The sequence below is a fragment of the Mesoplodon mirus genome, assembly GCF_964341445.2.
Source record: "Mesoplodon mirus genome assembly, chromosome: 11".
NCBI lineage: Eukaryota > Metazoa > Chordata > Mammalia > Artiodactyla > Ziphiidae > Mesoplodon > Mesoplodon mirus.
The window spans coordinates 21,530,719-21,554,630 of NC_138987.1; the positions used below are offsets into that span (position 1 = coordinate 21,530,719).

The following is a 23,912-nucleotide window of genomic DNA, read 5'->3' on the forward strand; positions in this document are numbered from 1 at the left end:
TACTGTGCCTAAGAGGTTGAACTTTATGAACTTTGAGTATCTAGAAGGTCTATGATTTTATGGTGGTGTTTTGTTTTTAATGTTCTGTTTGTGCATTTTATCCAAATTTAGATTATGTGAAGGACTATATCTATATGAACTCTTAAAGTGCTACAGAAATCTTTTACAAATTAATATTTTGCTTATGTTTAGGTAGGTTGATATATGACTCTGCAAACATTATAATTCACTAAGGCTCTCTATATCTTTCATATAGTCAAGGTCCATGTAGTTTATTTTTTCTTGAGTGTAGACCAGAGGAAAGATTTGTCTATTCAAATGGATATGCTTTTCCTCAACAAAAATGGAAAATATAAACCAAAATTTTGTTTGTACTTTGGCCATATGAAAATGAGGAGCCAAATTTCATGGTTAACCGTAGTGATTATCTTACCTGAGGTGTCGGGTTACAAATACTCGTTTCCTTAGACAGAATTTGTGTTATGTTATTCCTAAATATTTTTTTGTTGTTGAGGGCTAATACTTACTATTTTGAAACATCTTAGAAGTAGAATATGAGTTTTTTAATATATAAAAGCTAGTGGTTTTAAATCTTCCTGGAGTGTGATAAATAAGATAGAACAAACAAATGGCCCTCAGGTTTGACTTTTGTTCTGTGGCAGTTTTATCTGGGACCTATGTATGTAGTTGATACCTGCCATCTAGAACATGATTCATTGCTTGACTCCGGACTATAACTAAACTGTTTGAAGGTGTCTTATAGCTAGTTTCCCACTCTTGTGGATTCTACTTAATATTCATTTCTATACTTACATTGCTATTTCTGTGTGGGGAAAAAAATAGCTTAAATGTAAAATACTTAATTCTCAGCGCGATAAATGATAATATCAGTCAAGTTTGAAAGCAACATTTTAATAAAAGTAGATAAAATTCATCCAGTTTTAATCTAAGACCTGTTTACTCAAACTGGATCTTTGTATATTCTTGTCCAGCAGAAACTAGAAAGAATGTCTCCACTGCCTCTAGAGATGAGTGTTTTAGAGAAAGGCTAGCATTGCCCTCAGGCCAAAGCTTTTGAAAGAATGGATATATAGTCCATCCCCAGTCTAGAGTGTTGCCAATTCCCCCTTTGTATTTTAGGTAATTTTTTATTGTGCTTCAAGTGTTGAATTGCCAGCAGGTCAGTTTCAAACGTATCCGGATATCAAAAATATATATTGAAAACAAATGCAAAATATTATTGCTTATTCTCTACCAGTGTTCCCTTATCCTTATTCATGATTTGACTGTGACTGGGCCTTTTATTTAGGTGGAATGTTCTGATCCTGATGAACTAATGCAGTTTACCTCAATATATTGTATTTTTCTTCTGAAAAAGAGGTGACTGAGGTAACTCTACTCCCACATAATAAAATCATGACAAATATTCAGTTACTAGAGTTAAGATGTCTTAGGGTCATCTTATAGAGTAGATGATTTTATGGTTGTCATGATTGAAACCTGTTATGCGGTAAACCAGAGACGTTCTAAATCCCTTGTGAATAATGTGGTTGGCCATATTTATACTTTATATAAAATGTTCTTATGTATGCTTACAATTCCGTAAAATTTATTTTTGTTTTCATAGTCTGTTCGGCACTTGAAGTATTCCTTGTTTAAGAAGTCGCTACTGGGCAGTGTTTCGGATAATGGAATAGTAACTCTCTGGGATGTGAACAGTCAGAGTCCATACCATAACTTTGACAGTACACATAAAGCTCCAGGTTCAGGCATCTGTTTTTCTCCTGTCAATGAATTGCTATTTGTAACTATAGGCTTGGATAAAAGAATCATTCTCTATGACACTTCAAGTAAGAAGTAAGTATAACATGCTCATTTCTTAATTTAGTAACAAATAATTCTTTCATTAGCAGCCATATTTGTGATTTGTATAGACCTCTGATTAATGTTAGAAGATGTAAAGTTTGTGTATTTGTTATCTAATAAGGTAGAATTTTCTTTTTTTTTTCCCATGCGGAAAAAACTAGATGAGATGTGGGTGTTCTTTAGAGCAGCGGTCCCCAACCTTCTTGGCACCAGGGACTGGTTTTGTGGACCGGGTGGGGTGGGGTGGGGGTTGGGGGGATGGTTTAGGCCGTAATGCGAGCGCAGAGCAGCAGATGAAGCTTTGCTCGCTCGCCCTCAGTCCGCTCACTTCCTACTGTGTGCAGCGCGGGCCACGGACCTGAACCCGTCCGTGGCCCGGGGGTTGGGAACCCCTGCTTTAGAGTACTTCTGGATGATGAAAGTTGAGGGGTAACATGTTAATGATTTCACATCTTTATTTTAGCATGCATGCATATTACTCTTTTTTAGAATACAACTAAATTTGTGTATTTTTAAAGCAATATAATTAATTTGCTTTAAAATTAATTCATTATCTAGAGCAGGGTTTCTAAACTGTTGACATTTTGGGCTGGATAATTCTTGGTTGTGGGGAGCTGTCCTGAGCATTGTAGGATATTCGGCAGCATCCCTGGCCTCTACTTACTAGGTGTCAGTAGTATTCTCCAAATTAAAAGTAGTAAAATTACCCCCAGTTGAGAACCACTGATATAGAGCTAAAGGGTACATAATTCTCTAAGTATCTAGGTCTGTTATGCCTTCTTGTTCTTCTTACAGTTATAAGTGTGCTTGGTTAGCTTAAAAAACAAAAAAAACTGTAAGACTGCAAAAGGTGTATTCACGACACCTAAAAATATCTAATGATCATGTTAAAGGAAGTGGCATTATTATAATATTACTGCTAGGGAAGGACCTACTGTGAGCCCCTTTTTAAAGTTTACTGTTACTTACTTTACTCTTCTTTTTTTTTTTTTTTTATTCTTTTGTTTTTGAACTAATTTATTGAGAACCCTAACAGTAAACCATTCCTCTCATATACCTGACACTCCAGCAAGGAGTCAGCTTCAGCAGATCAGTATCCATACTTCTGTATTAGCTTCTGGGAGGATTAAGCCTCATGAATCCTGTTAGCTTTTGGGTCAAGAGATGCATAACCAAGAGCAAAGTAGCAGCTGCTTCCTTGTCAAAGGTCATAATCCTCTTGAGGCCTAAGCAGGTCACTAAATGGAAAGGGGATACTTAGAGCCTCCTTAACCCTGAGGCTATAGAGCCCTTATTTGTGGAGTAACATGCAGGAATTCTATCACGTTCACTGCCAAAATAATAATTACTCAAAGGAATAGGTCCTGTTTCTAGAAGATACAGAATATATTGTATCTATTGGAAGCGAATAGAAAAATAGGATGAAGTGCTTAGCAGTTCCTTTACATGCCATTGTAGTAGAAATGTCTCCAGGTCTAATTCTGCATTTCTGCTTTAAACAGATATTTGAGATGGGTATTCCAAGTAACTTTGCCGAAATCTAAGTAACTTTGGTTTTGGTTTACAGTTATTTATATGTTGTATAAGCTTATATATATACATTCACATATCTACATATACTTCGCTGTCCTTTCCAAAGGCTAGTGAAAACTCTAGTGGCTGACGCTCCTCTAACTGCAGTAGATTTCATGCCTGATGGAGCCACTTTGGCTATTGGATCTTCCCGTGGGAAAATATATCAATATGATTTAAGGATGTTGAAATCACCAGTTAAAACCATCAGTGCACATAAGACATCTGTGCAATGTATAGCATTTCAGTACTCCACTGTCCTTTCCAAGGTAAGATATTTTCTTTCTTTTCAGCATTCTTGATTTTACTAAATAAATCTAGTTCAGAATATAGAAATCGTATGTTGTCCATTAAACACAGTGTAGTTTTGCTTCATAACAATTTTTATATCAATGCATTGTAAATAATTGTAGTACGAATCCATTTGATACTTAGTTTTAAAACTTTTTTTTGCGCTTTTCACATTTCTCTCTCTTCAAAAATATTAAAAGGCTTTTATGGTTCAGAGGGAAACTCTCACATCCACCAGCAAGCTTAAGATTTCTAAGGGAAAAACAATATTTTTTAAACTAATAGGGAATTTATAAAATATTAATGTCTCGTGTGGAGCATTAGAAACCTGAGCTTTCAAATATTCCCTTCCGTTTCAGTCAGGTTTAAATAAAGGCTGTTCCAATAAGCCCACAGCTGTGAACCAACGTACTGTTAACGTGAGCACTGCTGGTGGAGGAGTCCAGAAGTCTGGAGCTGCCAGAGAAGCAGCTACCACTTCCATTGCCACAGTTCTGCTACAGCCCACGGCAGCAGTTGTGGGGAAAGGAGCAGCTGCTGTTCAAGACAAAGCAGGTAAATGTTGTTTATATATAGTATTTGGAGTTCCCATCCTGTCTCCTTCCCAAATGGATATCATCATCACTTTCTTTAAGAGCCTAGAACTTAAATTCACGTGGGTATTTAGGTAAAATTATTAGCAGATAGTGAACATTGAAAAAGTGAAACATTTAACTTTAGCTATACATTTTTAAAAGATTAATGAAAGGTACTTCACTTACTCTGTCCAGCTGAACTTCTGTTGTAAGATACTTTAAAAACAGAATAATGCCCTCTCAGAAGTACCGCTACAGACTAGATGACTTTTCATTGTGCCTTTAGATTAATCAGTAGAGAATATGAAACTTTGATGCTTTCATTGTGATCTGATCTCTTAGTTAAAAAAAAAGAGCTATTAATGGCCCCTATATTTCATTTTTCAGACTGGAAAGTAAGTCAGGTGATGAAATGAGTATATTTAAGTGCTGAATAGTACCTGGCACATATTAAGCCGTAAATTAGTCATTTGTTAAATAAAAATAAATGAAAATGTTGAAATTTTAAAGTAATTTCTTCTACTCTGATAATCATATTGATGAAACAGTTCTTAAAGAAGAGTTCATTTAGACTTTGTGAAGGTATAATATGGTGATAAGCTTCCCCATACTTATTGTAGAAGATATTCTTTGCCTACAATAAAGATCATAATTCCCTAAATTCCTGAAAGCCTTTTTGTTTTTATTTTAAGAAGTTATGCTATACTGTCAACTTTCAACATATTTTTAAAAGTCTGCATGATATACCAGTATGTCTCTAAAGTATTCTTACCAGAAATGAATGTACTCATGTCTTTTTGAATTTTCAAGACAAGTACTTAAATTGAACACAAATATTTGTTGGTGCTTTTTCAATATGAGTTTACTATTCCCAAGTATAAGCAAAACTTTAATTTGTTAGTCTTGGTAGTGTAGAATTTTAAAAAAAATATAATAAGTATATTCACTATAAATTATCTTTGAATATCTATATCATCCTTACATAAAAATCATTATATATTATGTAGAAAAATAATAAGGTCCTTATTTGAGAACTCCTAGAAACTAATACTATTGCTATCTGTTTAAAAGAAGAAATAATGTTTGCCAAGATGTTGAATTAACTATGTTATGAAAATTGGTGTTAGTTTAAAAAATTATTGTTTATTTTATTCATAATTTTCAAAAATTAAAATAAAGATTCTCTCATTTATTGTAAACTTTCTGAAGTCTCAATGTCTTTCATTTAGTTTTTAATAAGGAAGTTTATGTGTAACAATGGCAGCATTAATTAGATATGGAAGACTTGGGTCTGCAGGGCTAACAATTAATAATAATTCTTGGCTGATTAGCAGTTTCTGGCAAAATGAATGCTTACTGTGCACCCACAAAGAGTTAGAAATTTCTGTTTATTGATTTTATTTTGAAATAATTGCAAACTTACAGAAAAGTTTCAATAATAATACAAAGAACTCTTGAGTTCTAGTATATCCTTTAGCAGATTCACCATTTTATAAATTTTACCACATTTGCTGCATCATTTTCTCTCTCTCAACTCACACACACGTACACTTTTCTCCCTCTGAAGGATTGAGAGTATGTTAGGCTTCACTCTCAGATCTATCACCTTCCTACCTGGATGACTTTAGGCAGTTTTCTTTTTTATATATATATTTTTTATTGGTGTATAGTTGCTTTACAATGTTGTGTTAGTTTCTGCTGTACAGCGAAGTGGAGTTCCCTGTGCTATACAGCAGGTTCTTATTAGTAGGCAGTTTTCTTAACCATGCTTTTTTCTCATTTTTCTCTTCCATAGATAATATTTAACATTTTGGGGTTATTGTGAAAATTGGAGAAAATGTATCAAAAGGGCCTAGCACATGTAGGCACTCAATAAATTATAGTGTTGCTAATATTGTCGTTATGATCATCATTATTGCTATTACTTTAAGCATGGTGTAAAATAAATTTAAAATTTGAAATAAGTTCATATGGCTTCTACTGAAGGTGTCCTAATTTAGTTATTGAAAAGAACCTCTGCAGGGACTTCCCTGGTGGTGCAATGGTTAAGAATCCGCCTGCCAACGCAGGGGACATGGGTTCCATCCTTGGTTCGGAAAGATCTCACATGTCACGAAGCAACTAAGCTGGTGTGCCACAGCTACTGAGCCTGTGCTCTAGAGCCCGCGAGCCACAACTACTGAGCCTGCATGCCACAACTACTGAAGCCTGTGCGCCTAGAGACCGTGCTCCGCAACAAGAGAAGCCACTGCAATGAGCAGCCTGCGCACCGCAACGAAGAGTAGCCCCCTCTCACCACAACTAGAGAAAGCCCGCGCGCAGCAATGAAGACCCAACGCAGCCCAAAATAAATAAATAAAAATAATATATTTTAAAAAAGAACCTCTGTCTGCAGACTTGTTGCTAGTGCTCATTTTCAGTAGGAAACAGCCATTTAAGAAGAGAAAAATAAGGCTTTAGCACTATTTTCAAATGATACCAAGTTTCTATTTCATAAAGTTCCAGAGGCTAGAGTTATGCATTCAGACATGTTGAGGACCTAGAAAAGGGAGAGAAATTTCTTCTTTATAACCGATTACACTCTTGGTATAAACACCGTTCAATGACAGTGATGTACAAATGTTTGGTCATAACTTTCTGTGAGGTTATTAGGTTTATTTCATTAGCCAGGCTTGGACATTTTTGAATATTGTGAACAAAGCTAATCTTTGTTTTTATCCCAGGCTTTTCAGTTTTCATTTGGGACCAAGATGGCAAATAAAACAGTTTTAAAAATGTAAGACAGTAATATGCTACCGATTCAAATGCCAAGATTTCATCAAAGTTCTTGAATCTCTAGAACTCAGTCCTTGACCCAAAAATGAGCAAGAAGTTACTGAGCCTGCAGAGTTCCTATTATAACGTCCTTGCCCTAAAGTCATGCAGTATATACTGAGAGAGGAAGTAAACTGCTGCATGCCTCTTTATTGTTGTCTACTGTTGTCTACTATTCTTTATGAGTTTGGTATTCTGGTTTCCTTCCTCTCAGTAAACTATCCCAAGGTTAGTGAAGTCATTTAAGGTCAGTAACGCTGAGAGCAGTGTTAGGTTCCCACTGTTAGTGAAGAAAAAAATAAAAAGGGGAAAAAAGAGCTCCATTCACTGCAAGCTGGGGAAAGGAACTAACGTTGCTTGAAAACTGCTATATGTTAGGCATTGTACTATATGCCGTAGAGACTTTTTTTTAATCACTGGTAGATGATCCTAACAGTGAGTCAGTCACTAACAAAAATAAGTTGTGTAAGAAAAGTACATGAATTATTTAGAAAAGTTCTATCAAAGTAGATTTAAAGAGTGGTGTTATATGAGTAAATAAGTTATTTGCTTTTGAGGAGCCCCTCATTCCATGAAAACGATGCTTAACTGAGCTATTGTCATATTCTGCTTTCTTTTCCTGATGCCCACAGTTGTAGTGTTACCAATGATATAGGGAAGGCATTCATTTTTAGAACCTAGCTTCTCATGATAAATTTCTTATGAGAAATAATAAAAATGTTTATTTTTATATCCAATTTCTACAAGGTCTGCCTCGAAGCATAAACACAGATATTTTATCTAAGGAAACAGAGAGTGGGAAAACCCAGGATTTCTCCAGCTTTGATGATACTGGAAAAAGTAGCTTAGGTGACATGTTCTCACCTATCAGAGATGGTAAGTCCGTTCAGATCAGAGGATCATGTCTTCTTGCTTGGGTAGTCATGACATTTTTATTCTGGCTAAAAGATGTGGATAATAGCTTCAGTCTCACTCTATTCATGACAGTTGCTAATTTTCTCAATACCTGAGGTGGTATCTTTCCCTTTGCCCAGATATTTCAAATGTTATCATTCCAAAATATATGCTAGTAATTTTCACATGGGAACCAAGCAAATAGCTCTCAAGTTAGCATTTTAATTTCCACAGAAGTTTCTTAAAGGAAGTTTTGCCTCCATAGGCAATCTTTTACTTGTATCTACTTCTAAATAAATCTTCCTCAAATCTTGGATATTTTGATAGGCAAAAAATATCTTCCTAACATAAAGAAATTTGTTTGTTTCTTTGATTTTTAGTATTTAACTGGTATTAAATGTTTTCATGGAGAAATATGGCTGGGGGTTAGATTGCCTCATCTTTTACACTAACTATGTATGAAAGTACCATACACACACACACACACACACACACACACACTCACTCCCCATTGCTAGTAGACGTTGCCATTAAAAAGAAAAAAGCCAAAAAAACAAAAAAAAAAACTTTGCCAGTTTGTTAAACGGAAACATTATATATCATTGTTGTTCACTCTATATGAACTAGGCACGTTGTTTGGCTGTGCTTTTTTGGTGCTAATTTTCATACTATTTTCTTTACTGGGATAGTCTCACTACTAATGGCAGTATTATTAACAGTATGGGTAAATTTCTAGAAGACGATTTGGCAGACTTAAATATTCATTCTTTTTGTCCTGTTAATTCTATTTCTATAAATTTACCTAAGAAAATATTCAGAGAAGCCCACAGAGATTTGTGTGTTTACTGTTTATTTATAGTATTGAAAAACAGGAGTGAATCTAAATGTCATCAGTAGCAGGGTGTTTAAATTATTACATCCACTCATGATCTTATAAAATTTAATTTTTTACTTTAAAATTGTCTGGTTTCAAAATTTTCTTCAACTAATTTCATAAGCAGAAAGAATAAATATATATGTAGTGGTACAGAATTATTGAGTGTCTTCTGCCTTACCCCAGCTTGAAAATGACTCCTTAAATTGCCCGGTCAAATTGCTATCTTCCATCTAATAAAAGAGGAAGGATTCCTTTCTTTCAGGATGAAGAGAGGTCATACTACCTAGTTGAGGGGTAAAGAGAGGAGAGATGTGGGCAAAGGAGGTAAAAGTGGCTTGGGCTGGAGTTGAGAAAGGTTTTGGAGGTTAGTACCCAATTGCAGAGCTTTGTTTATGAGAACCGCTGGAGTAATTTTTTAAATGAAGGGTCTTTTTGAAAGTGTTTGAGTTATAAATGAAATCCTTTTTAATGGTTTTTGAAAGTAATAAAGGATATAAATTCCTTTTTAATTGCTTTTGCTGTTTAAAAAGAGATTAGAATTTGAGCCATAGGCCCTTCACTTATTAGAGTTTGATATTATTGATAAGAAAAAAACATGGATACTAAATATAGTACTGGTTTTCACTGTCAAGAGATTGTGTTTTAATCTCAAAGATTCAACACTACTTAGGTAAAAGTCTTAATCTTTTTGTGCTTCAATTTCTTCATCTTTTTTTTTTTTTTTTTTTTTTTTTTTTTCTGTACGCGGGCCTCTCACTGCTGTGGCCTCTCCCGTTGCGGAGCACAGGCTCCGGACACACAGGCTCCGCGGCCATGGCTCGCGGGCCCAGCCGCTCCGCGGCATGTGGGATCTTCCGGGATCGGGGCACGAACCCGCGTCCCCTGCATCGGCAGGCGGACTCTCAACCACTGCGCCACCAGGGAAGCCCTCTTCATCTTTTAAATAAGAGTACCTCTGCTTTTGTTAGGAAAAAATGAGTAACTTATATAAAAGTGTCTGTGTTGTGCGATTACTAGGTATAATACACACACGCAGATAGATGAATGGATGGAGAGATGGATGATAGTCCTACTAATATGATAATCACATGATAATCAATTTATTGGCCATTTGAATTTCTGGTGAATTTTTTAATGACCTTTGCCCATTTTTCTATTAATCTGTTAAAATGGAGTTAAGCAATTTTTGGTTATTATTTGGTAAATGAATAATATTACAGTATTGAAATATTCTTAAACATATTCTACCACTGAAAAAATTTTAATGAAACCTTATATTTTTAATAACATTGTGTTGCTTACAAAATATTTTTACATTATTTCAATTGATCCTCAAAACAGTCTTGTGAGATGGTCAGGGCATTGTCCCCGTTATATAGGTACAGAAACTGAAGCATAATTATATTAAAGTCTTGTCCAAGGTCACAGAGCTATTCAGTGGTATAAGCAGAACTGGATTACAGGTCTCTGGAGCCTACTCCAGTGCTTTTTCTAGTATAACTTGCTGTCTCATTAAATGACTCTATACATAGAATTATCTTTGCTGCTATGCGTGAAGCTAAAAGAATGAAGAGGGAAGTTTATATGAATACTAGCTTTACCTTCACTCAGATTTTTCTTCTTAAAACTATTAGTCTCTGAACTCTTTGGGGAACGAATAGGAAGCCTAAATTGCTATGGCTTCTTTTTCACTATTTTTTAAATTTTATTTTCTAATTTTATTATAGATGCTGTAGTTAACAAAGGAAGTGATGAGTCTGTAGGCAAAGGAGATGGTAAGAACTGTTGAGAAGTATTTTTATCAAAGTTAAAAGTGATTTTGTGTTATCTACTGCTGTGTAACAAACAAATTACCCCAATATTTTGAAGCTTAAAAGAACACTTATCATCTCATAATTGTGGGTGAAGAATCCAAGTATGGCTTAGTTGGGTACCTTTGGCTTCAGATGTCTCATGATGTTTTAATTAGGGTGTCAGCAGGGCTGCAGTCATCTCAAGGCTTGACTGGGCAAGGATTTGCTTCCAAACTCATTCATGTGGCTGTTGGCCAAAGATATCAGTTCCTGCCTATGTGGGCCTCTCCACAGGGCAGCTGACGACACGGCAGCTGGCTTCTCTCAGGGCTGGTGTGAGAAAGTGAGAGGGCACTCAAGATGGAAGCCACAGTGTGTTTGTAACTTAATCTTGGAAGTGAGATCTGCCACTCTTGCTATATACTCTTTGTTAGAAGCAAGTTCCTAGGTCCAACCCACATTCCAAGGGAGGTGATTACACGAGGCTGTGGATCCTTGGCAGGAGGCGGGGATCATGAGGAACCACCTTAGAGGCTACCTACCAAGATATACCACAGACATATACCAAATTAACAATTGTGCCAAAAACTTTTATTTACTAAAACATTCATTGTATTTTGCAGTTTTCAATGTATCTTCACATACAATATCTATTTTCAGCCTCACCACTCAGGGAGGTGGATATCATCATTCACATTTACAGATCACTTAACAGTCACAGAGAGTTTTATGACTTTTACCCAAAAACTCAAATGAAATAAGAGGTAGAGCTGATAAGTGAACCTGTCTTCTGAATCGAAATCCCATGTCTTTCTACCGTATTAACATGTCTATTGTGTTAAGTGCTTTTCTTAAATATCCAAGATTGGGGAACATCCCATATAAGTGCTAGTTTTTTTCTCCTCTTTTTCAGGCCTTGACTTTCTACCGCCATTGAACTCAGTGTTTCCTCCAAGAAAAAATCCTGTAGCTTCAAGCACTTCAGTGTTGCATTCTAGTCCTCTTAATGTCTTTATGGGGTCTCCAGGGAAAGAAGAAAATGAAAATCATGATCTGACAGCTGAATCTAAGAAAATGTATCTGGGAAAACAGGAACCTAAAGACTCCTTCAAGCAGGTATCTGCCTATAAATGATATTGAGCTCACTGTGTGTGTTTATCACTAGCAAGTATAATGCACCTCATCACTAGAAAGCAGGCAGCTGCCACTGGATATGTCCTAATTATTGACAGTGCTGTGCACTTACTAGGTAGAAAATATTCTTAAATCTTGATGTCACATGTTAAAAACTGAAGAATACTTTTGAAATCTGTCTTTGGATATGTTGGAGGTAACAGCAGGTGTAATCTTACACTGTTTGTTTCCTGAGACAAGATACTTGATTTAACTGTCTGTGTAAGAATATTTTATACCTGACTTCTTTTAGAATGTATTTCCATTGTAGCACAAAGCACCAAGTTGGTGGTCAAGTCTTTTACTCTAAGTCTTAGAGCAAATTGATGGTGCTGAGAAGGTATTTCATCATCATTACCTTCTGCTGTAATCTAATAGAGTCTATTGTGCAGTATGTCTGTTTATTTTCATTTTTATGTTTTAGAATGATATTGAAAAGGTATCATTTAAGAAGTACAAAAAAGTCTTTTGACTTATTTTTGAAATATTTCTGACCATTTATCACATGAGAGTTTGGGGATTTATTTATTTAGTTTTTGGCCTGTGATTGCCATTTTAAATGATATTCAACTGCAGATTCTTAGTAAATGAGCTTTTGCTTATCATGTTATCATTGAAATTGTTTTTGATTAGTAAAGTTGATTTATTTTGCCACTGGCCCTAGCAACATTTTTTTCTCCTTCAAGATACCTTTCTATTCTTCCTTTTTCTGACCGTACTTACTGGAAAAAAGAGAAAAGTAGATACAAATTAGATGGATAATATGGATAAAACCAGAATTTATATATTAATTGTTTATTTTAAATGTGAAGTTTGCAAAGTTGGTCTCCGGTGCTGAAACTGGAAATCTAAATACCTCTCCATCATCCAACCAAACAAGAAGTCCTGAGAAATTTGAAAAGCCAGAAAAAGAAATTGAAGCCCAGTTTATATATGAACCTCCAGTCAATGGATCCTCAACTCCAAGTAAGTACATAAAACTTCCTGATGTTTGAGTGCTAAGTTGAAAACTCCCAGTATTTAACTTGAAAAGGATAAGTTAAGAGAGTGATCATAGACGAAAAAGTTCAAGGAGTTTAAAAGTTATGACACTTCTCTAGTGTGTGACTCTCTTACTAGAAGATGATGAAATGGGTATGAAAGGTTAAATTCAGCCACATTGATTTGGTACTCTTTGGGTGTGAATTTCATTTTCAATCCAATATGTAAGTGTCTTGATATACTGTGGTACAGATAGGAATATAGGACCCTTTGAAATGGGTCATTAAGTACCTGAAATTGTCTTTTTTTTCCATATTAAAGTTCTATCTATAGAGTTCATGGCAGAGACTCTAAAAACTCCATCGCATTTAAAGCGATAAGATTTACCTATACAAAAAACTCTTTGTATAGTAGTAGCTCTTTTATATAGATACCTCTATTTTAAGGTTTCTGTGGATATATTGCATTAGCTTAAACTCTAGGGCCTTGCCTGTAGAACTACTTTACTCCTCTCTTCCTTCTGTTTGTTTCTAATAGTCTTGGTTTATCTAGTTTGTGGTGTGGCTTGTCACATTCATCTTTTGTAAGAGAAAATGATTCAGAGATTCTTCAAGATTAATTCCTCTGTCATATGTTCTTACATTAGACAGTTGGCAGTTTAGGTAGGTAGGTAGGTAGGTAGATAGATAGATTGATAGATAGATAAATGACTTATTAGAAATAATGTCATTGAAAGTTTCTAAGATTTGTATTCCAGACAGTGAATTTTTCTGAATGTCACAAGATCACTGTTGCTTACCAGTTTTTCAAGTTTTCTCTTGCCAAATCGTATTTAGAAGTGTTTGATGTCTCTTAGTCCAAGTTGACTACTAATATTTTGTCCATTTTTAATTTTAGATCCAAAGATAGCATCTTCTGTCACTGCTGGAGTTGCCAGTTCACTATCAGAAAAAATAGCTGATACCATTGGAAATAATCGGCCAAATGCACCATTGACACCTGTTCAAATCCGTTTTATTCAGAACATGATACAGGAAACATTGGATGACTTTAGGTAATTGAGAAATTATCTAGACCTTGACTAGCTTTTTTTATTAGGTGTAAAACTATAACTATGAGTAATGTTTGTGGTTACTACTTTTGCCTAAGTTCTGGGGTCCATAAAACCATAGAAAATATGAGTTTTGTTGATCTTGAAGTGCTAAGTTTATTTTATGTCAGCTAGGAAAAGGCACATTTCCCTAGGGCAGTTATTAGGTAACTTGGCAGGATGGTGTAGCAGGCTGGCTGCCGTTGTGGATCTTTTTCATCATCAAACTATGGACAGATTCTGGTAAGCTCAAATGGGATTCTTACAGTATTTATAGATCACCTGTTAAGTATGCTATGTGCAGTAATATAGTAGAGAAAGATATTTTTTAAAGGAATTCTGAATATTTTCAAATAGAATGCATCAGAATGTAATACTTAATTTTAAAAAGTTCTTGCCTGGATCTGTCCTTGTCTTCTCATTCTTTGAATTTTGAACATTGTAAGGATGTTTTAGAATGCTGGTTCCTTTTACCTGTCATCTCAATATATTTTGAAAGCAATTTTCAATTATTAGAATCTTTTGCATTTTTTTTCCTTTTCTGACCTTTAGTTACTTAGTACTCTTGCTCAGATTTGGAATACCATGAGCAAGAATGTTGGAGAAGATGTCCAGTTTTTGTTGGTGCATGTTTCTTTTTAATGTTAAAAATGTTTTGAAAAAAATTTTTAAATGTTAACAAATATATTTTTAAAGAAAAATAATCATTTTGACATTTATAATGTGCCTAGTATGTACTGACTGATACCAAGGATACAAAAACGGATGATCTGCCCACAAAAGCATTATAGTTTAATTAGGGTAGGTATAGTGTGTGCTGCTATGATGTGCGTTTCTTTGATGGGAATTAACTCATTTGTAAATAGGGCAGTAATGACAACATGATAAGGAAATTTTGGTGGTTCATGTAACAACCACCAAAACAAAGTACATGAACACAGGTAAAGGCAGCAAATCACCTATCCATGTCCATCTCTTCCTACTCCCTTCCTCTTAATTTGGCTTGGCTATGTGCTTTGTGTTAGGAAGTGCTTATTTTGTGATTTTCCCCCATCTTTGGGCATTTTATCCTTGCCTCCATGCTTGACAGCCCCAGTCCTTTCTTCTATCTTCTTTCCCCTTTTACCAAATGACCCTCACTTTTTTTAAGGTAAAATCTTTGATTATTCAATATTTAAGCTATGCTAGTATTTTTATTAAGATTTAATTGTTTTTGTTAGTGCTCAGGTTACAAAGATTATATAGGTTTTGAGTGGTCTGCCCAAGTCCTATCTCCTTAAATCCTGTTATTTTCTTTCCTTTTTTTTTTGCTTTTTCAGTGTTATTGTGGTAAGAATACTTACCATGAGATCTACCCTCTTGGATTTTCAAGTGTGCAATACACGGTATTGTTAACTATAGACCCAATATTGTACAGCAGCCCTCTTGAACTTACTCACTTTGTGTAATTGAAATTTTATACTCGTTGATTAGCAACTCCCTGTTTTCCCTTCTCCCCAGCCCCTGACACCCACAATTCTGTTCTTTGCTTCCATGAGTTTGACTGTTTTAGATATCTCATATAAATGGGATCATGCAGTATGTGTGCTTCTGTGTCTGGCTTATTTCACTTAGCATTATGCCCTCCAGGTTCATCCACGTCACATGTCAAGATTTCTTTCTTTTTTAAGGCTGAATAATACTCCATTATATGTACATACCACATTTAAAAAAATCTGGTCCTATTATTTTTCCATACACAGTTTTTAAAAATATATGAGATATTTCAGGAATGCATATATAGGGCAAAATAGCAGAATTGTCTGGTTACAACTGTAATATAATGTGAATAAAGCAATGTTGAAAACACAGAAAGGGAGCAGTTCTTCGGGGGCAAATTTAGAAAGAAATCATGCCTTGTGTGCCTATAACTGGGGACTGAGGGTGGGTAGGGGCCTCTCTCTGCTCTCTGCCCCTCTGTCAACCATAGGCAGCCTCTGCTTACAGGACCCAGAATGGCTCAAAGGATTTCTGCAAATTCACCTGCTCTGACTTCAGCCTCCAGTAGGTGTTGCCAGCTGTACCTTACAACGGAGGGACAGAGTGGGCTATTGAGAAGCTCTCTGCTAGCCATTCTCCCTCAGCTCTGGAGGCTGACTTCTCTGTGAGGGCCTGGAGTGCTTCAGAGGGGTTACTGTCAGTTCTCCTCCCCTCCCGTACGTCTTCTCCAGGCTCTGTGCATCTGTGCCCTAGGGGCTGTCTCTTTCAGCACTCCTGCTCTACCCTTAATTTTTACGTGAGCACTCAGTGAAGGCCTGTGGCAAAAAGTTGTTGAGGGAATGGAGACTTTATTTTCGGCTGGGACTCCTTGGGATTCTAAATTGTCTTGACAGTCTTCTCTTGGCCTTTAAAAATCTATAAACATTTCAGCTAGTTCTCTTTACCCTATCAGTGGCAGCTTTCTTCCCCTGCTGCTCTGTCTAGGATGAAAACAACTGTGGGTCTTTCTTCTTCTGGAGGGACTCACCATTTTCTGGATTTTAGTTCATTTAGATTTCTTTGCACTCTCAAAGTTGAATTTATTTAAAATGTATGATTTTATTGGTTATCTGGCTTGTTCTCATTATTAGGGCTGGGGAGCTAACATCCTAAGCAGAAGTCTGTGGGTTTACTTCTGTTGTCTTTCAAGAAGATGTAAGTTTCTTCTGGCAAGCAGATCACTTCCTGGGTTTTAGGTTTTCTTAGGGCTATTTTATTTCTGGTTTGCCTTTATTCCTAGGGTTTAGTCTGTGCCCTTTTAAGATGTGAGCTGAATGTCTGGAGTATTCACCAGGCCTTTTTATCTTGGTGGGTCCCGAACTTAAACCTCCAATTCTTCATCACAGGGCTCTCAAAATCCTTTTCTCATCTTTAGCTGCCATTTTATGTTTGTTTTCCTGTCATCTAACTCAGTACAGGCATTGCTTAGGAGTCAAAGATGTCTTGAGGGGAAATTGCACAGTTTCAGGTTTACTTTCTACAGGTACCCCCTTTCCAGAATCTTGGACCTTGCAGCCCTGGCTGCCTTGGGAGTTCTGAATTCTAATACTCCCCAACCAAGCGAGGCTGTCTCAAACTCCAGGCCACTGCTTTCATCTCAGCCTCTTTTCCTCATAATGTGGAATCAGCACATCCCCCAGAGGGAAAAGCAGAGGTAAATGTGGAGGTTACCTAGTAGACTCGCCTTCTTTACAAGACCATGGTCCCTCCAATCCTGGCTACTTTAGTGGTTCTACGATGCCTTCACTTTTTGTTGTTGTTGTTTGTTTGTGTTTGTTTTTAAATACAGCTCTTGTCATAAAGCAGAAGAGAAAAAAATTTTTTAAAATATCTTTTAGTTGCAACAGAAGAAATAAGGTACTTAGGAATAAACCTAACCAAAGATGGTAAAGATCTGTGTGGAAAAACATTAAAAAAATTATTAGAAAGCATTAACACTTAAATGGGAAGATATTATGAAGCTGTCAGTTCTTCTAACTTGGTCTATAGATTGAATGCAATTCCAATCAAATCCCAACTGGGTTTTTTGGAAGAAGATGATGAGATAATTCCAAAATGTATATGAAAGAAGGAAGATACAGGAATAACCAAGACACTGGAGAAGAATAGATAGGTTGAAGGGGACTAGTTTGTCAGATAGATAGGCTATCATTAAAATAGTGTATCATTAGCACAGGGTGGACAAATTGCCCAAAGGGATCAAATAAGCCCCCCCCCAAAAAAAGCCTATGTATATATGTAAATGTGATATATGACGGAGGAAATGTATATATCCCTGTTGCATGCTATTTAAAAAAATCAGTTCCATACAGGGTAAAAGTTTAAATGTAAATGGAAACATTTTAGGCATCGTAAGAGAATTTATATCAATATATGACTTCAGGGTTTGGGAAGTTACTTAAAAATAAGAGGGTACACTACCTATAAAAATAGATTGATAAATTTGCATTAATATTAAGTTAGTAAATTTGAGAATAATAATAGGAATTGTTCTTCCCAGGACACTATTAACAAAATGAAAAGACAAAAGGTATCTGTAGTACTCATATAACCAATAAAGGATCAGATTATGTAAAGAACTCTTCTAATTTTTTTTAAAAAGACATTCAGTAGAAAAACAGTTTAAAGACATAGACAAGCATTTCACAGAAGAGGAATGGTATATGAACATAAGGAAAGATGCTCAGCCCTACAAAGTAATCAGACAACTGAAAATGCAATGGGATACCATTTCACACCCAGTAGATGGGAAAATATTGTAAAAAGCTTGGTAACACCAAGTCTTGGTGTGGATGTAAAGCTAGATGAACTCTGTTATACTGATGATGAGTGTGTCCATTGATACTACCACTTTGGAAAATAATTTCTTTTATTTTGTAAGTCTGAACAGTGTACCTCTGGATCATACCTATAACTCAACATATCTACTCTTGGATATATCATCTACAGAAATTGGCACATGTGGGTTGGGAGACATATACATGATTGTTTATAACAACATTGTAATAATAAACACTTGAAAACAATTCAAATTGACAGGAGAATGTACATACTAGTATAAATCAGTGAATTACAGATATATAGAATATGAAACTTGAAAACATGATACTGGATTATTTTTTAAATGTCCACTACTCAAGCCTACATAGGATATGGTACCCTTTTTGTAATGCTCAAAAGCAAGCACAACGAAAATATACTGACTACAGATTCTGTGTTATACATACATACATATATATATATATATATATATATATATATATATATATATTTCTTTTTAAAACATTTCTTTGCTCAAACAAAATTCAGCAGCGTAGTGACTTCTTTCTTAGGCTTCTTCCAAGAGGTAAATGTTGGAGTCAGAGAGGAGCACACAGGAAGCTTCTATGATTTTGGTAATGTTCTAGCCCATAAGTTGTGTGGCAGGTGGCTGAATGTTCCTTTTATTGTTATACTTCATAACTTTTATGTCTTTTTCTTTGGCTGCACCGTGTGGCTTGCAGGATCTTAGTTCTCTGACCAGGGATTGAACCCGGGCCATGGCAGTGAAAGTGCTGAGTCCTAACCAATGGGCTGCCGGGGAGTTCCCACTTTTATGGCTTTTGTAGGCATGAATTAATTGCATTTTATTGAGTAACCTCTGTTACAACCACCCAAATAGGCTCTTTTCATTCTGCTGGAAGTTTTTTTTTTTTTTTGATAGCTTAAACATTGATAATAGTTAAAACATTATAACCTAGAGCATTATCTGTATTTCATTGTAATATAAACCTGTGTCTTTCCTTAATGATAATTTCTGTATTAAGGAATATAGTGTAATGAGAGTTCTGGAGGTAGACACCCTGGGGTTATATCCTACTCCACCATTTACTAGTTGTGTGACATTGGATAAGTTATAACTACTCTGTGACTCAGTTACTTCATTGGTAAAATGAAGGTAATAATTGCACCTAGTTGTGAGGATTAAATGAGTTCTTACATCTGAAGTACAAGAAACAGTGCCTGGCACGTAGTAAATAAATACTAGGTGCAGTGGTATTTTTACTATTGTAATAATAATTATTAACAGTAATGTGAAACGATACGAGTTTAGCCATTTTCTTGAATGATCTAGAGCTGGTTAAACTGTTATAATTCTAATAAATATTTTGCATTCTTCCCTAGAGAAGCATGCCATAGGGATATTGTGAATTTGCAAGTGGAGATGATTAAACAGTTTCATATGCAATTGGTATGTATTGACATATTTTATTGTAAGTGAGCATAGCTGTGGATCTAAAAAGTCCATAAAGGGGTGATGTATTTTTACTTAGCTATATCTAATTGCTAAGAAATAAACAGGGAGTTTTAGAAATTTAATAGTTAAAATAGATTTTAACTAGTCACCCTTCTTTGTAACCTGTGATAGTTACAAAGATATGATATGATAGTATGATAAAAAAGTATGATAGCTACTTTTTCACAGCTTTTTTTTGCAGTAAGTAAGCAAAAAGCTTCCGAAATGTGCAAATATAAGCTTTCCAAATATATAAATTTCACCAGTGCTCTTTCATTTATATTAACAAAGTAGTAAGGGTGGTTAAGTTAAAAAAAAAATTCAGTTAGTTAATCGAACATGAGAAAAATGATAGCTGAAAATATGTAAAACGGCTTGCCAAATAAATGTGAAATGCCAGTAATTTTAAAAGCGTTTTTTTCCCTGTTCTAGAATGAAATGCACTCTTTGTTGGAAAGATACTCAGTAAATGAAGGTTTAGTGGCGGAAATTGAAAGACTACGAGAAGAAAACAAAAGACTACGGGCACACTTTTGAAATTTCAGTGAATACTTTAATGTTTTGTAATTTGGGAAGCTTCTGGCAACACAGAGCTACATGGATTCAGTATTGTTTTCATGGCCTCTGGGAAAATTTTTGTTCGAGTAAAAGGGTGATGGGATTGTATACCAACCACTATTTCATCTTTTCTGTCAAAAATATTTATATTTTTATATTAAAAACTGTACACTGTATCATCTGCCTAAGAGGAAAGCCAGCAGAATCTTTATTTTCTGAAAGCTTTAGCTATACACTAAGTGCCCTTTTTCATAAGAAAAGAAAATTGTGCAGAAAAAAAAATAGATTATGTATGTTTTGTAATAACCTTTGTTAAACAGATAATATTTTTGGTTGACAGTTGCCTTCCAAACTTTTTTTGGATGTTTGATGATTAAAGATTTTGAGATACCTTCTATTTTTATGGAGAAATTAATTTTAATTGGTGTTTTGGGTTTCTAAGCAATTGACTAATAAAACACAAGGTTGATTAGTAATTATTTTGTTAACTTGATGAAGTCAAGTATGACTATTATTTATTACTTGTACATTTGATAAGAAAATTTTCAGAATTTTGAATTGCACAGATTACATTATATCTATTGCATTTATGTTACTGTATTATACTTCTAACAAATCTCTACTCCTGGTTGCTATTTTTTAGCTAATCTCACTTTATGAAAACTTTTAAGGGTTTATAAGACTCAACCAGAACTGCATATCTGCTGATTATCTCATGAATTAATAACATACAGAATTATACTATAAAGTTTCAATCAATATAGTTCAACTTATAAACAGTGAAAATTTCATATTACATACTAAATATTACAGTATTAGTGCCATTTTTTTTCTCCCAAATGAGGTGTGGTTTATTTTGTGGTTTATATCATTAACTTCCTCTAATTCTTTGTGTGTTGTATGTAATATTTTTATACTATTGACCTTACTATAAAATAAATAAAATTAAAAAAACACAACAGGAAGGTTAATTGTCAAAAGAATTTACACCTCTTTGATAATATGTAGATGTGTACATCTGCCTGCTCTGATCTACATTTTTAGTGATATAAGATTAGGAGGGCTACTGGCTTGTTTATCTTCTTATAGTCTTTTGTCCCAAAGATTTAAACTATGTACCTTGTATATAGCACTCCTGCCCAATTTTGACTTCTGAGATGAAAGTATTTACTAAGAGAACTCTATTTTTTTTAAAAAAGGAAATCTAGCTAGCTTACTTTTTTCCCCTAAGTGATGAGAGATTTTAAGGATATATTAAATAAGTATAAACATACTAATAATTACTTCAAGAAATAAAAGCAGATTACTTTGTCCTAGTGTGGCTCAGAGAATAAATTTGTATTAAAGCATAAAGGAGTGCTTATATAATCTTTTTTCCTGACAGGTTATAAAAGCATTATGGCTTATAACAGGTTTTCTTATATATCATTATCAAACAGATTTAGAAGACATAAAAGTGTGTTTTGCTACATGCTGTATTTAAATCTGTTAATATTTTCCTATTGCCTTTTTCTATAAATGCACATAATGTGTATTAAAAGAGGTTGGATAAATAAAATAATTTTAGTAACTTTATGCATAAAGATGAAACTTTTTTTTGTCATGGAATTTAAAAGCTAAATAAGCACAAAAAATTTTAAATGGTAAAAATGGGAAACCTGAAATTGAATTTTAGCCTCTGGCCAAGATAGCATAATAGAGATTGGATTTATACAACTGAATTTTAAAAAGACATAAAATATTTGAAATAATTTTCAAATACTGAATTTTTGAAAGTAATAAACTCAACTTAGATTCTGTACCTAGTGAGAATACCTTTTGAAAATGAAATAAAACTTTTTCAAACCTAGAAAGGCTGAAAGAATTTATCACAAGAAGACTTTTGCCCTACAGGAAATGTTAAAGGTACTGGATAGAAATCTTCTATGCAAAGGAATAAAGAGCAACAAAAATGGTAAATATGTGTACAAATGTAAGATTTTTTTTCTTATTTTAAATTTTCATTAAAGGCTAATAGACAATTTAAAGCAAAAATAATAATGTATTGTGTGGTTAACATAGGTAAAGTGAAATGTCTGAGAAGAGTATCATCAAGGGTGAGAGGAGGGAAATGAAAGTATACTACTCTTAAGATTCTTATACTAACTGTGAAGCAGAATAATACTACCTGAAAGTAGAATGTTATAAGCTAAGAATGTATACTGTAAACCCCAAAGCAACCACAAAAGAAAAAGTTATAACTAGTAAACCAACAAAGATGATAAAATGTAGCCATAGAAAATAATCCAAAAGAAGGAAGGAAAAGAAGAAAGGGGAACAAAGAATAAATGGGACAAATAGAAAATAAACAGTAAAATAGTAGATTTAAACAGCAGTATCAATAATTGCATTAAGTATAAGTTGTCAGTTACCCTTATTAGATTGAATCTTTTTTATCCAACTGTATACTGAATCCATGAAATACACTTTAAATATAAAGATGCAAATTGCTTAAACATAAAAAGATGAAATAAAAAAATTAGAATGTATATTTAACTGAATGCAAATGAAAACAGAAATTATAATTTGTGGGAATCAACTAAAGCAGGCATTACCCTAACACCAAAATCACAGGAAAACTACAAACCAATATTTATCAGAAGTACAGATACAGAAGTACTAAACAAAATTTCAGCAATTGGAATCCAATGATATATAAAAAATTATAATACATATGACTTAGGCTTATCTCAAGAATGCAAATTTGGGGGCCTCCCTGGTGGCGCAGTGGTTGAGAGTCCGCCTGCCGATGCAGGGGATACGGGTTCGTGCCCCGGTCTGGGAGGATCCCATATGCCGCGGAGCGGCTGGGCCCGTGAGCCATGGCCGCTGGGCCTGCGCATCCGGAGCCTGTGCTCCGCAACGGGAGAGGCCACAACAGTGAGAGGCCCGCATACCGCAAAAAAAAAAAAAAAAAAAAAAAAAAAAGAATGCAAATTTGGGCTAACATTATAAAATTAATGTAATTCACTATGTTAACAGACTAACATAGGGAAACCATATGATCATCTCAATAAATGCAAAAAGAGCATTTGACAATATCCAACATTTATTTCTGATTAAAAACTCTCAGCAAAGTAAGAATGAAAGAGAACCTTTTCAACTTGAAGGGCGTCTTTTTCTTTTTTTGCTGCGCTGCATGGCTTGCAGGATCTTAGTTCCCCGACCAGGGATTGAACCCAGGCCCTTGGCAGTGAAAATGCGGAGTCCTTACCACTGGACAGCCAGTGAATTCCCAAGGGCATCTTTTTTTAAATTAATTTTTTAAATTGAAGTATAGTTGATTTACAATAGTATATTAATTTCAGTTGTGCAATATAGTAATGAAATATTTTTATAGATTATGCTCCATTTAAAGTTATTACAAAATAATGGCTATATTTCTTCGTGCTGTAAGATATGTCCTTGTTGCTCATTTTATACAAAGTATTTTGTGTCTCTTAATCTCCTACCCCTATCTTGCCCCTCTTCTCTTTCTTCTCCTCACTGGTAACCACTAGTTCTCTGTATCAGTGAGTCTGTTTCTGTTTTTTTATACATGTGTTTGTTTTATTTTTTAGATTCCACATATAAGCAATAACAGTATTTGTCTTTG

The 23,912-nt window shown here is 34.7% G+C and overlaps 1 protein-coding gene across 2 annotated transcripts in view; it reads left to right on the top strand.

The window, feature by feature from the left end:
• NEDD1 (NEDD1 gamma-tubulin ring complex targeting factor) overlaps positions 1–21,783 on the top strand; it is a 44,881-nt gene extending 23,098 nt beyond the window's left edge. For both annotated transcript variants that reach the window (XM_082636944.1, XM_082636945.1), the window contains exons 6-15: positions 1,628–1,857; positions 3,506–3,707; positions 4,089–4,284; positions 7,866–7,994; positions 10,617–10,664; positions 11,596–11,798; positions 12,668–12,821; positions 13,734–13,890; positions 19,609–19,675; positions 20,153–21,783. In XM_082636944.1, coding sequence (XP_082493070.1) covers positions 1,628–1,857; positions 3,506–3,707; positions 4,089–4,284; positions 7,866–7,994; positions 10,617–10,664; positions 11,596–11,798; positions 12,668–12,821; positions 13,734–13,890; positions 19,609–19,675; positions 20,153–20,257 — 1,491 coding nt within the window. In that variant the 3' untranslated portion in view covers positions 20,258–21,783. The remainder of the gene's footprint in view (positions 1–1,627; positions 1,858–3,505; positions 3,708–4,088; positions 4,285–7,865; positions 7,995–10,616; positions 10,665–11,595; positions 11,799–12,667; positions 12,822–13,733; positions 13,891–19,608; positions 19,676–20,152) is intronic.
• Positions 21,784–23,912: the final 2,129 nt, after the last annotated feature.